General features: G+C 37.0%; 1 protein-coding gene across 6 annotated transcripts; it reads left to right on the top strand.

The window, feature by feature from the left end:
• The first annotated feature begins 5,033 nt into the window (after positions 1 to 5,033).
• cbx1b (chromobox homolog 1b (HP1 beta homolog Drosophila)) lies at positions 5,034 to 15,946 on the top strand. 6 transcript variants are annotated; one of them, NM_001002090.1, is given in 6 exon segments: positions 5,034 to 5,152; positions 5,616 to 5,682; positions 8,257 to 8,431; positions 8,506 to 8,656; positions 8,802 to 8,896; positions 14,879 to 15,946. In NM_001002090.1, coding segments are annotated over 5 exon segments (612 nt in total). In that variant the 5' UTR covers positions 5,034 to 5,152; positions 5,616 to 5,636; the 3' UTR covers positions 15,024 to 15,946.
• The last annotated feature ends 2,484 nt before the right edge of the window (positions 15,947 to 18,430 follow it).

Raw genomic sequence — 18,430 nt, 5'->3', positions numbered from 1 at the left:
TTAACGAGCTCGCCGACAGATCGGGCTGTGATCGGGAAGAAATCTGCGGGTGCTCGGCGCTCGCCGCTCTTTATGTGTGAACTACTGAGCAACGCATCAACGAGGCTCGCTGACGCGTCGCTGACACCTCGCAGACAGAAATCCAACATTCAGCATGCTAAATATTCCAGAGCAGTCGGCCGACTCAACCCCACGTGTGGTCAGATGTAGTGACGAGCTACAGCCAATGAGAGAGCATATCAGCATGAGCTGAATGGCTGTGTGTTCAGGAGCTCAGCAGAAACATCTGTGATTGGTCAGAATGGGCATCGGTGCACTCGCTTCATTCTGCGTTAGCACAGACATGAGAGTAGGCTATATTAACAGTGGAACTAGAATTCTGTAACTATTAGAATTACCATACTGCTCATTCTGACCGTTCTCATATAAAACGCCATACTGTCACAACATATTTACATTCAAAGCTATTATTGAGATATTAAAATTAAGCTTTGAATGTCTGGCATCATATTTAATGACACCATTACCCTAAAAATATCATCTTTTTTTGGTAATACAGCCTATAAATATGTAGTTAATATACTAAAACACTTAAAGGTCTTGGCTTTCATTTTCACTGTCAAACAGGAGCTATTTCACAGCACAGAATATGCTGTTTTGAAAGATATCTGAAGTAAATTGATGTTTTTGCCATCAGAAAGTTTTGTTTATGTTAGCAGGAAGTTGCCAGGCAAGAAAATGCACACATATTTAAAGTCACAGTGAAAAGTATCAGACATGCATGCAGTCATTTTGACCAATATGGCAGAATTTAAGGCAGAATTGCTCAGTTCTTTACTGTTTTGTAATAAAAAAAATAACAATGTCAGAAAGAAATACACTGATAGTTAGAAAACGGCAGGGTGTTATAAATATGTTAGTTTTATTTCAAAGAGTTATAAAATTACAAAAATTAAAAACTCTGTGTATCTCCACTCAAACCTTGCAGATGAGTGATTAATCCGCTCATAAATCAGCTGATTTGACGATGTTTTTAAATGCTTTCTTCAAAGCTTGAAAAGCTGTCAGTGATGAAATCAGCACACAAGCAGCCAATAGTGTTCAGCTTTGTCTGACAACTCCTCCCTCAAATGTTCATTGGCTGTGGTTTGGTAGCTTGAATGAGCTGATGGGGAATGAGATGTTGTCAGATCATGTAGTGTGTGACCCCCCTCTTGTGGATCGTTCACGGAGTGTTGCGTAGTGTGAACACCACAGAGATCAAAAGACACAAAGTCAAGTCATGTAGTGTGAACGGCACAGCGATCTGCTGATGTTTAAAATCCTGTAGTGTGAACTAGGCTTAAGGTTGTTTGTCTCAGCTTGCGTATGCAAATCTGCAACCAGATAATCACCTACCTGATCACCTACATTCCCATTAGCTATATGGAAAGTAAGAGAATTTCAAAAAAAAAAAAAAACAGAATGAGAATGCACAGTTTTTGGAAAGAACAGCTTTGAAACAAAATCTGTAAAAATACTTAATTAAAAATGAATTCAGTTAAAATATAAACAGTACCAAGAGGGCGGCACAGTGGGTCAGTGGTTAGCACCATTGCCTCACAGCATAAAGGTTGCTGGTTCACATCCTGGCTGGGCCAGTTGGCATTTCTGTGTTCTCCCTGTGTTTGCATGGGTTTCCTTCAGGTGCTCCGGTTTCCCCCACAGTCCAAAGACATGCGCTACAGGTGAAAAGAACAAACTAATTTGTCTGTAGTGTATGGGTGTGTGTGTAAATTGTGTATGGGTGTTTCCCAATATTAGGTTGTGGCTGGAAGAGCGTCCACTATGTAAAACATATGCTGAAAAGGTTGGTGGTTCACTCTGCTGTGGTGACCTCTGAAATAGAGACTAAGCCAAAGGAAAATGAAGGAAGGAATAGTACCAAGATATGCCAGTAAACAACAAAAGCCAATCATTTAATGGGATGGACAGATTGGACTCTTGTATCTAAGGGTGTGTTTCTCCTTCTCTTATTGGTTACTTTGTCGCTATGCTGTTTTGACCATAGTTTCCATGGGCACCACTATCACATCATCTAGACCTGAAACAGAAGCCATAAACTCTTTGTCTTTTTAAAATTGACAAAGAATAAAAGACAGTGACTTGGACATATTTAATATTTTTTTTCATCTTCTCTCTCTCTGTCTCTCTCTCTCTCATGTGCATGTATTTGTTTGCTTATATGAACATACATTCCTATCTCATAACTAAGACTGCACAGACGCTGCATATGAAGCTGAATGTATCACAAAAGAATGTATTTACCTATTTGACTAAACATTGCCCATTTATTATAATCACAAAAATAACATTATGAATACACACACACACACACTCGCCTGCCACTTTATTGGATACACCAGTCCAGCTGCTCAGTGATGTAAATTTCTAACCGGCCAATCACATGGCAGCAACCCAACACATTTAGGCATGTAGACATGGTCAAGACAATCTGCTGCAATTCAAACCGAACATCAGAATGGGAAAGAAAGGTGATTTAAGTGACTTTGAACGTGGCATGGTTGTTGGTGCCAGACTGCCTGGTCTGAGCATTTCAGAAGCTGTTGATCTACTGGGGTTTTCACACACAAACATCTCTAGGGTTTACAGTGAATGGTCAGAAAAAAACAAAATATCCAGTGAGCGGCAGTTCTGTGGGCACAAATGCCTTGTTGATGCTAGAGGTCAGAGGAGAATGGCCAGACAAGTTTGAGCTGATTGAAAACCAACAGTAACTCAAATAACCACTCGTTACAACTGAGGTATACAGACGAGCATCTCTGAACACACAACACGTCAAACCTTGAGGCAGATAGGCTACAGCAACAGAAGACCACACCGGGTGCCACTCCTATCAGCTACGAACTGGAAACTGAGGCTACAATTTGCACAGCCTCTAAAATTGCCTGGTCTGATGAGTCTTGATTTCTGCTGTGACAGTCAGATGGTAGGTTCAGAATTCTCCGTCAACAGTATGAAAGCATGGATCCATCCTGCCTTGTGTCAACGATTCAGGCTGCTGGTGGTGTAATGGTGTGGGGGATATTTTCTTGGTAAACTTTGGGCCCATTAGTACCAATTGAGTATCATACGCCACACCCTACCTGAGTATTGTTCCTGCTGACCATGTCCATCCCTTTGTGACCACAGTGTACCCATCTGTCATTTTTTTTTGTGTTACCTGTCTCCCTCTTGTTCCTATCATGCTCACCTGTTCTCTCTCTTCTCTGATCGTTGGCTATTTATCTCCCCTTCTCCCTCGTTCTGCGCTTGATAATTGCTCGACGGCAGTAAGCTTAACGTCCCTTGTGTCTTACCTGTTTGGGTTACACCAAGTTTGTCTAGTCTTGTGGAAAACCTTGTGTCTCGTCTTGTCTTCTCCTATCTCATCATGTAATCTGTTGATCCACCTGCACACGGGCTCACCTCTGCTTTGCCCACAGTCTGAGTTTGGGTGAAGCCCAATCATCTGCTCGCCAGCCTGAGGTCTGTCCTGTTCTATTCTACCGTTGCATCTGTGAAGATTTGCTCTTGACCAGTCCTGCATCGACTGGCAGGCTGAGCACTTTGACTGCCTTTTTTCCCTGTTTCCCAGGAGAAACTTTTGTCTTTTTGCTCTGAAGAACTGAACTCTCTACTGCTTTTTGTTTGTCATAAATAAACTTTGTTGATTTATTCCCTTGCATTTGGGTCTCCATTCGAACATGACACCATCTTCTGATGTCTACTTTTAGCAGGATAATGCACCATAAAGTACGAGCCATCTCAGACTGGTTTTTTGAACATGACAATGAGTTCACTGAACTCAAATGGCCTACACAGTCAGCAGATCTCAATCCAATAGAACACCTTTGAGATGTGGTGAAATGGGAGATTCACATTATGGATGTGCAGCCGACAAATCTGCAGCAAGTCTGTGATGCTATCATGTCAATATGGAGCAAAATCTCTGAGGAATATTTCCAGTGTTGAATCTATGCCACAAATTATTAAGGTAGTTCTGAAGGCAAAAGTGGGTCCAACCCGTTATCTTGTAAAGTAGACGTGAATGTATATTATGAATACTGAATCGTGAAATTAAAAGTATTTTTATGAAAAATAGGCTTAACCCTTTGATGTGCCTTGCACTGCCATTACATTTTTAAATTTATTAGCATTTTGGCCATTTTAGAAATTTGTTTTTGCAGAAGAAATAATACATTTATATCCTGCTTATAACCGCTTTTTAGAACATAGACCATAAAAAGAAATGTTCAACTTAAACGTTTGTGAATCCTGAATAAGGCATATCCTTAGGTTACAGGTTTCTTTAAAAATGACACTTGATAGATTATATAAAATGTATTAATCCCCTAAAAATCCCAAAATAAACATTTTAATCTCACTAAATAAATAAAATCAAAGCCATTAAATATAGGTAGCTTGTTTCAAATCTGAGGCTGATATCTCAAAAAGAAAAGTATATTTTGAAAAGGCCATTTACAAAAAAGAACATATACCAAACTATTTTTACTAAAGTACAATTTACAAAAAAAGCAAAGCAGTAGCAGTGCTGCATTTGATAAAGTCAGAGTTGTATGTATGCTTTTATGCAGCCGAACAGTGAAGAAAACAATATCTTGCAAGTTTTCTGTTGCACTGTAGCTACTGCACTGCTGTGATCAAGTGCAAAGCATGTATTATCACATTGCTATTATATCGATGAAAGGAAGCCAGAATACCGACCACAACCAACACCTCTGCACAGCAAATGCAGCCCAGATGTTGCACCCCAGACGCCTCACATCTGCTTTGTTGAAGCAAGGGACGAAATAAAAGAAAAGAAAGATAGTAGATGTTTAACAATTTTCAACGCATTTCACAATTCAATCCTCCAAATCATGAAATAAACACAAATCTACTTTTATGATGAAAGCAACCAGAGCGATAATTACACCGGAAGTCAAGGTTTTGTCTCATTTTTAATACGGAAGTGGGCGTGAATAAGAGCCACATTCAGCGGCATCACAGTACAGTAGCCGTCCCGTAATTAATCACTGCAACCGATTCATTTCGTATTTAAAATACATGCAGATCAGCTTCGCCTCATCTTTATCTCGGCGAGATACAAGTAAGTGGTTTGACTGCGCGCCGCCGATACGCGAACTCGTGCACGTAAATAGTGTTTGTTGTGGTAAAATCGCAGCGATCAAATGTGCTGCGGCAGGGATGCAAGATGTTTTACCTCAGCAGACGTCAAATAGCTTGCTTGTGCTGTCTACAACAACATGGAGGAGCAAAATTGAGAAAGCAACTGCCTGTGCATTCCCTCGTGCACGCGAAGCATGTAATTGTATTTATTGTGAAGAGGTTCTCTCGCGCGCGCGCTCGCTGGCCTGCCGTCGCTAATGTTATAATGCATAACAGTCCTAATGTTTGTCATATTGTGCATGCAGATGTGTCGTGCAGCTGCAGTCTTTAGGTAACTCAGCTGTGTGGTGTGTTTACGGAATATTTGTTGTCGTTATATCTCCTAGACAATATATTGATTTGTGTTATTGATATTTATTTACAAAGTCTCTATATATTTCCAGCTGTAAAGAGTCCTTGGAAATATGAGCCAAACGTCAGAGCCATCAGCCGATGCTGCTGTGACTGAAGGTTTGGATTTTTTTAATTCGTTTGCAATAGAAACAAGGAAATCCGTCTGAACATCGTAGTTACTGTTGCTGTAAAATTGACATGAAATCATTTTCGTTATTTTAAGAAGCGTTGTTATATATTTTTGTATTGATTTAAAGGGACAGTACACCTATTAATTCATACACATTGTTTAAAATCTGTTTGGCTTGTCTTTTTTTCTGTGGATTGCAATATGACTTGTGTAAATTGGAAATATGAACTATGGAAACTTGTTTCTGCCACGAAATAAAAAAAAAATGTATATGCAACTCATCATATCACAATTCTGACTTTATTATGATTGCAAGTTTGCGCCCCCCAATTTTGAACTTTAAAGTTTTACGTTATAAACCTGCAATTCTGAGAGAAAAATGACAAAACTGCAAGCATGCTTGATACCTTAAACTTGAACCCTTGAACTTTGTAACTTTCATGATTGCAACTTTGTATCTAACAGGTTTGATACAATAGCAGTTTTGAGAAAAAAGAAATTGTATTTGCAAGGGTAAAAAAATAAAACTAAGATGTAAACAGGACTTTGAAGAAGAAGAAAAAAAAAGACAATCATAAATTAAAAAAAGTTCTTGTATTATTCTCAAATCCTTGTTTATAGCTTGCAAATTCAATGAATACAAACACAGCTCTTTTTTTTTTCTCCCAGAATTGCATCTTTGATCATTTATGTATCCACGCATGGGTCGGTATAAGATTCTGATGGTATGATAACCTTGGATAAAAATATCATGGTTTCGCAGTATTCATTATGGCTCTAAAATATGTTCTTTTGAAATGTCTGGGTAAAAACAACAACTTTTTCTTCATTAAACACCATATAATTTATTTTATTAAACATTTTAAATATTTTGGAACAGTAAACGCGTCAGTCTAAATAATTTAAATAAATCATTGACTTATGCTGTCTTCATTAGTTTCAAAACACGCGTCTTTACAGCTTGAAAAGGCATCTTTGCAGATCTTTTTTTTCTTTAGATAAAAAGTAAAGTAAATATGTTGGTATATACAAGTGAGTTGTTTTTCAGATCTTTGCTGAATCATGGGCTGACTAGTAGCTTTTGATGTGGATGGTCCTTTTCCGCCCTATAAAACTAAATACAAAAGTCATAAAAAACACAGACATTATTTTTTTTTTTACATATATCATGGGAGTGGTATAACGAATAACAATTTTTTTTTTTTTTTGTGTTTGTTTGTTTTAAAACTCTGACTTTTCCAAACCGTAGTATACTTTGAAACCAGTTATCGCCCCATACCTAGAGTCTCAAAATTTCAACCCATAAACCAATAATTCTAAAAAAAGTTGCAAATTTTAGAAAAAAAGGTTAGCTTTGTGGGATGTAAACTTGAATGTGGAAAAAAATCAGTGTTGAGTTGTTGTTGTGTAAGAGTTTCTAAGATCACAATTTCATGAAATAACATCACAATTATGAGAAAAAAGTTTGAATTTGGTGGATTTAATCTCAGAATTCAAGGACAAATTCAAATTGTCAAACATCAACTCAGAATTCAGACTTTTTTTTCTCAGAATTTGACTTGTTTGTGTCTTGTTATTTCTAGTTATAGACTCAAAATAGCCATTCTACGAAACAAGTTAGAATTGTGTGATGTAAACAAAGGATTAAATTAGTCCTGATTACAGGATATAAACTCAGAAAGATTTTCCTTATCAGTATTATGAGTTTATATCTAACTTTTTTGTCCAAAAATACGGAAAAAAGGCATTTTCTCGCAGTCTGTTTGAGCTCCATTATATCATGGGTCTCAAACTCAATTCTTGGTGAGCCACAGCTCTGCACAGTTTTCCTCCCACTCTAATCAAACACAGCTGATCCAAATAATCAAGGTGTTCAAAAGTCATGAACACCTTCATTAGTTGGATCAGCTGTGTTTGATCAGGGTTGGAGCAAAACTGTAGAGCTGCGGCTCACCAGGAATTGAGTTTGAGACCTTTGTATTATATGAAAGTGAAGACACATTAACAAAATTTAAATCATGGCTGGTGACACGATGGCTCAGTGGGTAGAACTGTCGCCACACAGCAAGAAATTCGCTACTTCAAGTTCCTGCTGGGTCAGTTGGCATTTCTTTGTGGAGTTTGCATGTTATCCTGTGTTGGTGTTTGGTTTCCTCTGGGTGCTTTAGTTTCTCCCACTGTCTAAAGACATGCGCTATAGGTGAATTGAATAAACTAAATTGGCTGTAGTGTGTGTGTGTGGGTTGCAGCTGGAAGGGCGTCCGCTGTGTAAAACATTTGCTGGATAAGTTGGCAGTTCATTCTGCTGTGGCGACCCCTGATGAATAAAAGGAATTAGCCGAAAGAAAATGAATGAATAACTCCTAGCTAGATTGTTAGTGAATTTTGAGTGAACTGTCCCTTTAATGTCTTCTTGATTGCGGTAGTTGCAGATGTCAAGTTACCACGATATTGTTGCCAAAACATCTACTGTAATAACTGTGGTATTTTGGCATAAACTGTGCTTAATGATTTACGTCAGCTCGTATGTTTATTTACTAACTCGCCATTCTTGTATCCAGCTCCAGTTTCTCAATCAGAACCAAAGCAAATAACAGCAGGAAAAAAGCAGAACAAAAAGAAAGTGGAAGAAGTGGTGGAGGAAGAAGAAGAAGAATATGTGGTGGAAAAAGTCCTTGATAGGCGCGTGGTGAAGGGAAAAGTTGAATATCTCCTCAAGTGGAAAGGCTTCTCTGAGTGAGTGTCTGCAGATAGATTTCAGCTTGATTTTGTGGGTTAATCTTAAGAGTTTAATTCACTTTTTTGTTCAGTGAGGACAACACCTGGGAGCCGGACGAAAACCTTGACTGTCCTGACCTTATAGCAGAATTCCTCCAGTCGCAGAAAACTGCTGAATCTGGAGGCAAGAGGAGGGCCGAGACGGATGGAGATGGGAAGGAAACTAAAAAGCGCAAGGATGAGGTAAGAGCCATGTCGATCTGAGGATTTGAGATGTCTACATCATTCCATGTCAATAAGCTGGTCAGGAAGTGTCTTTAAAAGATTAGAAAACCAAAAGAAATTGAATGGCTCAACAGTGTCTCACATGCCATCTCTCTTAATTTAGCCTGAGAAACTCAGAGGTTTTGCACGTGGTTTGGATCCTGAGAGGATTATTGGTGCTACAGACTCAAGTGGAGAACTCATGTTCCTCATGAAATGGTTTGTATGGAAATTGTTACACGTAAAAAAACAAAACAAGTTTTGGATTAGAGGGACAGTTCCTGAGCAGCATTAGGAGAGACTGGGGCAATTGCAACACACTAAATTTCTTCAATCGCCGTTATCTAGCATTTATTCTACTCGAGCAAATTATTTGTTCTAAATTTAATTAGTAGTTTTATTTTGCTGTTAAAAGCAGTGATGCCCAAGCTAGGGTCTGTGGGCCAAAGTTGGCCAATGGTGACCTTTGATTTGGCCCGCCATCCCATCTGAGAGGGAGAATGTGGAAGGTTGAGGTGAATTTCTAATTTAAAATATCCTTTTGTTTGTTTGTTTAATTGGTGAGCTTCAAAAAAGTGATTGAAATGAAGTTTCAATTAAATAAATCAGACTTTTAATGTAAATACTGTAACATGACGGATAGAAAACCATGCACAAGACATCAGCAAACAAATGCAAAGGCAGGTGCACCTTGACAACTGTGTTCAGCAGTGAACTCCATTGTGTTTTAAATGGGATTGTTTATGGTTTTATTATAAGAAATAAACTATAATATATAAAACATATATAATCTTTAATAATCATTAAATCTATTTGACCAAATTAAGGATTTTGATTTATACTTCTGCATTAATTGATAATCATACCCCATAGTGAATACCTTGAACATATCCGATGCTATTGTGAGCATTTATACTTCTGTTCTGTCCATGTTGATTCAAAATTCTAGTACAGTAATAAGCAGGTTTACTGTGGATTTTCTTTGCTAGTGTTTTGAGTTTATTGTAGAAGTGGCTCAGTCTCAGTTATTTAGAAAAGAAAGAAAGAGGTGGGAACTGGCAAACGTTCAACAACTTAAATCATAAAATGAACACAAAACAGAGGTATCCAATTGGAGCTACTCGTTTAACATACACGCCACTGGCCTCAATCAGCTCCCATGGCTCTCGGCTTCGCCCACACTTATCACTGCTACCAAGCCGACCAATCACAGATCTTGTGCTCCTGTTATTGTGACACCTGTATTTACATTTTTTGTGAGATGCGCATCAGGTTAGGTCTAAAGCTGCTGCCACATTAGAGTTTGAGCATGCGATATTCTGTCGTGCGGCGCTGCGAAAAGGAGCAGGAATAAACAAGATTATTAGACATTCAAAAAAGCGAGCGATTGCTCTGTGTTTTAAATTTCTGACCAGAGAGGTCGTGTTTTAATCCTCGGTTTGTCTCACTCAGTCAAGTAATGCGATTTCGCAGGTCAGAGTTCACCAAGCTTGAGCTTTGCACTGCAGCAATCTGCGAAACTTGATGCATGACCCCGCGTTTCCGGTCTGACGCATTCACGTGCGTATGAATGAAAGTCTATGGTTGGAAATGCCCAGTGTGATCGCAGCTTAAGAGTATGGGATTTTCCAAAGGCTAATCTCATAAACTTGACACAGAAATATAAATGGGTCCTCATTGGAATCAAAACATGCTTTTAACTATAATAATATCTAAAAAATCTTTGAGTAAAATGTCAGTTTTTTCATTTAAGGTCTGATATTTTTTTTAACCATATTTCATATAATAATATTGTCATTTAGAGCATTAAAAAGCAATAATGTTGTAGAAACAAGCATCCATACATAAGAGACTTCTTTCAAAAACAGACCTGAAGTCTTATAGTACATTGTATTAACATCTAAAACCACTCTTTCCTTGTATTACTTTCATTTAATTTAGATAATTTAAAGAAACATTGACTTAAAAACTTTGGTCCAACAAACATTTTAATTAAACAAACATCAACAATAAAAGATACTATATACAAACAATTTATTCATTTATTTTCTTTAGTCCCCTATTATCAGGGGTCGCCACAGCGGAATGAATAGCTAACTATTCTGGCATATGTTTTATGCACTGGATGCCCTTCCAGCTGCAACCAAGTACTGGGAAACAATATATAAGAAGGTAAAATAATATGATGAGATCTTTTTTAGGGAGAATCTTTTTGTTTCCAGTTCCAAATATGTCAATAAATCCCTCATTAGATGTACGTATATAGGTGCAGCTTTCTGTTTTCAGTTTAATAACATTAACCTTTGTGCTAGTTGACTGACAAAAGCAACTATATTTTGTTTGAGTGTCAAAAAACAGTAATGCCTAGAACTGCAATCCAGGGATTTGGATCTGTCAGTTTTTGACCTATTCTTGAAGACTTTTCCAGTAAGATGATCATTTTGGGCAGCTCTTAATCACATGAGCCAGTGCTGCCGGCTCTAGCCCACAACGATCACATGCAGGGTCCACATCTGGAAATAAGTTACTATTCATGAGGCCATTCCTTGCTCATACTGACGACATATGGATCTGTTTAAGGGCTATTTCTCTCATTGTTCATCAGAAATTTCAACACCTAAATCTTTCTCCCAGGAGGACTTTCCTTTCATGGCATAATTTGGATTGTTGTAATGTCACTAAAGTGTTGCAATTGTCCCGAAACACTGTTAAAGTGCTAGTTCACCCAAAAATGACCATTGTCATCATTTACTCACCATCATTTTATTCCAAACTTTTATGATTTTTTCTTTTTCTGTGGAACACAAAACGAGAATTTGGGGTCCAAGAAAATTTGGAGCCCATTGATTTTCCTTGTATGGGTGAAAAATAAACAAACAAATAAATGTTTTGTATTCCTCAAAAGAAAGAAAGGCCCTGTTTACGCGTGATAATAAAGGGATAGTTGCTCACCAAAATTTATATCTGCTGGTAATTCACTTTAAAATGTGTTTTGTTATTATAGAGCATTTAATATTTTTTGCTGAAATTTTAGTCCATGATGATCCATAAAATCCAGTTTAGCGGCTATCGACACTTTAAGAGTCTAAAAGCTCTACAGGCAAAACAAAAATATAACTATGCATTGATGTCCTAGTCTGTGCAAGAAACTGAACACTGTTTACACAACAGTACCTTTAACTTACGTCCTTGCATAAAGGGAAAAGTCTTATTCCTTTTTTGTGTGAATTGTTTCCTCTGTTTAGTCACTGTACCGGAAGAACTGAACTTTGTAAACCCAGCAGCATCGCAATTATTTTGGCTAAGCCAAAGTTCTGCTTATCAGGCACATCCAAAAAATGTATTTTTCATTTAGTAACACAGATTCGCCACAAAATGTTTTAGTTTGTGCAGTTAAGGTCTGCACAATATATCATTACAGCATCGATATCGTAATGTGATCATTCTCAAAGTCACATCGCAGGACAGGCAATATTGAGTTTGTATTATGATTCATCATTTGCATGCATTTTTGAGGCCTATAACATTCGAATATAAGAAATTGTACCATTTGTAACTTCAATAACCATTCATTTTATTGAATTCATTTTATTTGAATAATTCAAGTACTGTAGCTGAATATTGTTAGACTCGGAAAAGATATAACACTGTTTATTTCAATTGTATGTTTTATTTATTGTACTGATCTGCGCTTGTAGATTGTTTATTAGATTATATGCAGATGCGCTTCCCTACAGAATCATCCCAATCAATCTAAAACAATCAATTCTATGCAAATTGAAATTGGTGGTGAAAATGTATTCATGCCACACTATATATTGCAGAATAACAAAATATCCAGCCTGATCTCACGAGGAAACGAAACTATACGTTTTGTCAGTTTAGTGACTTATTGGAACACATTTGTATGAGTTTAGTTGTTCGAAAATATATGCTAATGAAAAGGAGGCATGGCACTAAACCCCGCCCCTAATCCCAACCATCATTAGGGATGAGCAAATTGTACTAAAATGTAGGAATGATAATGTACGAATTTATACGAATTAGGTAAAATTAAAAAAGTTGGCTTAAGTCGTTGAAATATGATAATGTTTTATTTTTACAATAGCTGGTTAATTTAGTTCTTTACATCAAAAAAATGGCCCAAAAGAAGAAAAAGGTAGCGAAGCGGACGTTACTCCGAAACAAACTGAATTAAAGGTAATAATGTTGTTAACAATGTTCAGTTTCTTGCATGAATTCATTGTTTGACTTTATACGAACTAGATGTACCACCAGTAGGTATTCATTTTGTTTTGCCTTTATCATTTTTTGGTTTCACTTTTAAAGTGGCAGTAGCCATTAACTATGTTTCCATCAACCTATTTTATCCACAATTTGGAAAATCGGATAAAAAAATTCTTCATGGAAATCGATGCATCTAAATTTTGAAAATGCACAGAAAAAATTGTATGCGCATAACTGAGTAGGAAAAACTTTTAAACTTTTTCATTCATTGTTTTGAATGAGGCACAAGTCATTTGTAATTTAGGAAAAAAGGCCCCAAGTGGCTTTTCCTAACGCAGAAATTCCAGATGATATTTGGCACAGATTTATCAGGGAGTAACGGTTTTGTTCTCTTTGACTCATTAGAAGGAAACAGTGATTTATTTGCAAATGTTTCATTTGATATTCCAGTTTAGCACATAAATCCAGTCTATATACCGTTGAAGTCAGAATTATTGGCCCTCCCAAATTATTAGCCCAATTTTGTTACATTTCAGTTTAACGGAAAGATTTTCTCAACACATTCATTCATTCGTTTTTTTGTCAGCTTTGTCCCTTTATTAATCCGGGTTCGCCACAGCAGAATGAACCGCCAACTTATCCAGCATATGCTTTACGCAGTATATGCCCTTCCAGCTGCAATCCATTTCTGGGAAATATCTATACACACTCATTCACACACACTCATAGACTACGAACAATTTAGCCAACCCAATTCACCTATACCACATGTTTTTGGACTTGTGGGGGAAACCGGAGCACCCAGCGGAAACCCACGCCAACACGTAGAAAACGTGCAAACGCCACACAGAAATTCCAACTGACCCAACCGGGGCTCAAACCAGCAACCTTCTACCCACTACACCACCGTGCTGTTATTCCGCTTGCGCTTAGAAGACAGTGTGCCAACGTGCAATGAACGCGTTTAGGCATTTGGAGGAGTGAGACACGGAGCACAGACACTCTTGACAGTTCTGGAGGTAAATATTAATATAATAACACTAATACTGAAATGGTTTAGGCCTTTTAGAATGACCAAAACAACATTTACGATGTTTTACAATGTGGTCAGCCTACTGGTTTATTCACTCACACACATTTTTACCATCACACAATCTCTTATAACAAAATCACATGACTTTTTTTTTAAAATCCTCATAATGGAATTTGTTCTGTAAAAGTGTTTCCATTGTAGTTTATGCGCATCTTTTCTTATGGAATAAAACGTTTATCCTACTCAGTTATGCTCATGTTTTTTATTCACATTTTTAAAATTTATGTGCAACTTGACATTTCCATCAACCAGCTAAAATGTGCATAAGAATAGGTTAATAGAAACATAGCTAACGTATAACAGTGGTTTGTTCTGTAGACAATAAAAAAATATTGCTTAAGAAGGCTAATAGTTTTGACTTTAAAAAGTTTTTTAAAAAATTCAGGGCCTAAGACAGTAAACAGGGCCAATCACATACTTGTTTGTTAGGACTTACGGGTGCGTAAATGATAACACAATCGTCATTTGTGAGTGAGCTACCCCTTTAGGACACGACCACATAAGACTCCATTCCCTTTCATACATACGCATGCAAGCCTGACGCAAGCTCCATCTTCCTCTGGATGTCAAGTATGCTGACATCTGACCTGCATTTTCATACAGCAAAAAAAGAACAGTCTTATTATTAACATGATTAAAAATACCCTCTTCTTTTTGTGACAACATCATCGTTATTGTGTGCAACTCAATTTTGCATGTTCAAAATACAGCCATACCTTTGCGATCACCCCCATGATGGAGGACAATTGTAATGTTGTTGACTTCTGCAAGGAAATTGGATGTAGATGTTACAATTGCCCTCAGTTCCTTCAACTCAAAAGTTCGAATTAGTAATATGAGGCGAGTTGGTTGTTAACATCTTGCATGTTTTTACACGACAGGAAAAACTCTGATGAAGCTGATCTGGTACCAGCCAAGGAGGCGAATGTAAAGTGTCCACAAGTGGTCATCTCGTTTTATGAGGAACGCCTCACCTGGCATTCATACCCTACTGAAGAGGAAGAAAAAAAGGACGACAAAAACTAGACAAAAAAAAAAAAAAAAAAGACATAAGGGACAGTCGTTGTGTGTTTGTCTTTTTATTTTAAAGAGCTGGCAAATGATATTTGTCAGGAACAACTTTGTAAAAATCAGCTGTAATCTACATTTTAGTGTTTTAGTTTGGGTGTAGATGAAGCGGATCGTGACTTTGCACCTGTAATGTACTCTTCAAGCTTTTTATTGATCAACATTCGAGTCATGAAGTTCATACATGTGGAAAAACAAGTGTTCTTTATATGTTCCCTACCCTGTGGAGATCATACTGAGTTGGTTTCATTCAATTCTGTAGCTGTCTCTGGAAAAAGTGTTCCACCATACTTAATTCTATGTATATATATAAATATATAACTACCGATAAAATGTTACTGCCTTAACAGATTAATAAGAAAATGACAATTTTATACATCTGTCAATGCAGGTGATCATTGAATGCATGACTGTATAATGTTGGCCTACGGGAAATAGGTTTAAGTCATTGTTTATCTGGCTTTGATATGATTGTTTGTTCGTTTTTAACCAGCAACAGTGCTTATTTGCCCACAAACTCTCTCTCTCTCTCTCTCTCTCTCTCACGTGTGTCTGGTCTTATCATTGGTGCTATCTGTGGTTGACGCCCATTGGATATTAACAGTCTGACATTTGTGTTTGTAAATATGTTCCAGCACATGGACATCACTGTGTACAGTCAGCCGAGATTTGTTTTTTTACATGCTCCTACACTGTTTTATTGCTGATAAACGGAGGGAAAAAATGGAAGAATTGTAAAGTTTGTCTTTCTGAAGAAGTATCTCGAGTGTGTTTTAATGATCGGTTGCTAGTTTAGTTATTCATGTTGTTATTGCGTACTATCACAGCACTTGAATTAGAATTTTCAGAAATAAAAAAAAATCTTTGTTGTTATTCTGTCAGATTTGGTCGTGCTTGTGTTTGTTATATTAACGTGCTAGTTATGAATTAACAAGGGTTGATTGTTTTCTACCTACTCACCAGCCACTTTATTAGGTACACCTTAGTAGTACCGGCTTGGACCCCCTTTTGCCTTTAGAACTGCCTTAATCCTTTGTGGCATAGATTCAACAAGCTACTGGACATATTCATCAAAGATTTTGGTCCATATTGACATGATAGCATCACGCAGCTGCTGCAGTGAACTCAGTTTCATGTCTGAGATGATTCACGCTTTATGACGTGGCGCGTTATTCTGCTGGAAGTTGCCATCTGAAGAGGGGTACACTGGTCATAGAGGGATGGACTTGGTCAGCAACAATATTCCTGTAGGCTGTGCTGTTGACACAATGCTTGATAGGTACTAATGGGCCCAAAGTGTGCCAAGAAAATGAAAATACTGAAATACTCAAACTAGCACGTCTGGCACTAACAACCATGCCATGTTCAAAGTAACAGAAATCATCTTTCTCCCCATTCTAATGCTCAGTTTGATCTGCAGCAGATTGTCTTGACCATGTCAACATGCCTAAATGCGTTGAGTTGCTGCCATGTGATTGGCTGATTAGAAATTTGCATTAACAAGCAGTTGAATTGCTAATTGCCTAATAAAGTGTCCGGTGAGTATATATAGTTTAGTACATCAAATATTTTCGTATGGTCACATGACACACGGGTAAACAAAATATTTCATCTTTATTCAGAAAGTATGCATTAGGTTGCATACCTAAAGTCATTTATTAATAACACAAAAATACTGTTAATTTAGCATTTAATGTTACAGAAATTATGAAAATGTAGAAAAATATATTTAATTTTTAGTGTAGTAATTCTTTTTTTTACAAAATAATTTTACATTGTTATTAAATAAATGCAGCCTTATTAAGCATAAGAGGCTTCTTTTAAAAATATTGGAAACTGCTAGCAAATTTTTGAAAGAGTTCTTTTAAATTGTTGTTAGTGCTGAATGAACAGCAAAACATTTTCTTACTAACCAAGATTATTTAATGCTTTCAGATTTGTGCTATATATATAGTGTTATCTATGGTGGCAGAGCGAGCTTAACGTTCTGCAATTTAAGAAAACACGCGCAATTACAAAAAACGGCAGCAAGCTAAGAAAAGATCTTCATCCATTTGACAGCACACATGCTGCAAATCATCACGATGCATAAACATTAATGAAATGTGCTGCATTTTCACACATTACAAATTAACAAAACGCGCTGCATTTTCTCACATCACTTGCAAAAACATCAGAACACATAAGAGATGTTTCAATTGGACCCTCAAAGTGACGGATGCCGCTGTGCTGTTACTATTGCTCAGTGAAGTTGTAGGTGATCTTTAAAAGTTGAGTTTTTTTGTTTGTTTATTTTAACATCTTGATTCTCGTCTTTTGTATTTTATAAGCCTAAATAACCATAACCTAAACAGCCAGGTCTGTCACGTTTTAAGATCCCCTTGAAACATTTCCATTGTGTTCTGCTTTATTTGAAAATGTTGTGAGGAGATGCAGCGAATTTTCATAAACTGCTTTGCGAGAAATGTGTATTTGAAATTTGTTTGTGTTGAGAAAATGCAGCACGTTTTTGTAAATTGTTTGCATTGTGAGAAAATGCAGCGCATTTTTGTAACTTGTTTGCATTGTGAGAATATGCAGAGTTTTCGTAAATTGTTTTTGTTGTGAGAAAATGCAGCGCGTTTTCGCAATTTGTTTGCGTTGAGAGAAAATGCAGTGTTTTTGTAATTTGTTTGCATTGTGAGAATATGCAGCGTGCTCTCGTAATTTGCATTGTGAGAATCTGCAGCGTTTTCGTAAATTGCGTTGTGAGAAAATGAAGCGTGTTTTCATAATTTGTTTGCGTTGTAAGAAAATGTTTTTATAATTTGTCTGCATTGTGAGAAAATACAGTGAGTTTTTGTAAATTGTTTGCGTTGTGAGAAAATGCAGAGGGTTGTCATAATTTGTTTGAATTGTGAGAAAATGCAGCGCATTAAGCTCTCTCGGCCACAGTAGTTATCACTATGGAAGTTTTTTCATAACAAAAGTAAAATGAAATTCAAATGCTTAAAAGATCAAATGATAAATCAAATGCTCAAACTATAAATCAAATGCTCAAACCGACATTGCAAATGATAAATCAAATCCTCAAACTGACTCTGCAAATGATAAATCAAATCCTCAAACTGACTCTGCAAATGATAAATCAAATGCTCAAACGGACTTTGCAAATGGTGAATCAAATCTTCAAACCGAGTCCTCAAATGATAAATCAAATCCTCAAACTGACATCGCAAATGATAAATCAAATCCTCAAACTGACATCGCAAATGGTGAATCAAATGCTCAAACTATAAATCAAATCCTTAAACCGACATTGCAAATGGTGAATCAAATGCTCAAACAACTCTGCAAATGGTGAATCAAATCCTTAAACGACTCTG

This window comes from Danio rerio, chromosome 12, assembly GCF_049306965.1.
Source record: "Danio rerio strain Tuebingen ecotype United States chromosome 12, GRCz12tu, whole genome shotgun sequence".
Classification (NCBI taxonomy): Eukaryota; Metazoa; Chordata; class Actinopteri; order Cypriniformes; family Danionidae; genus Danio; species Danio rerio.
Note: the sequence above shows the minus strand (reverse complement) of the source record. Positions and strands in the feature narration are given on the sequence as shown.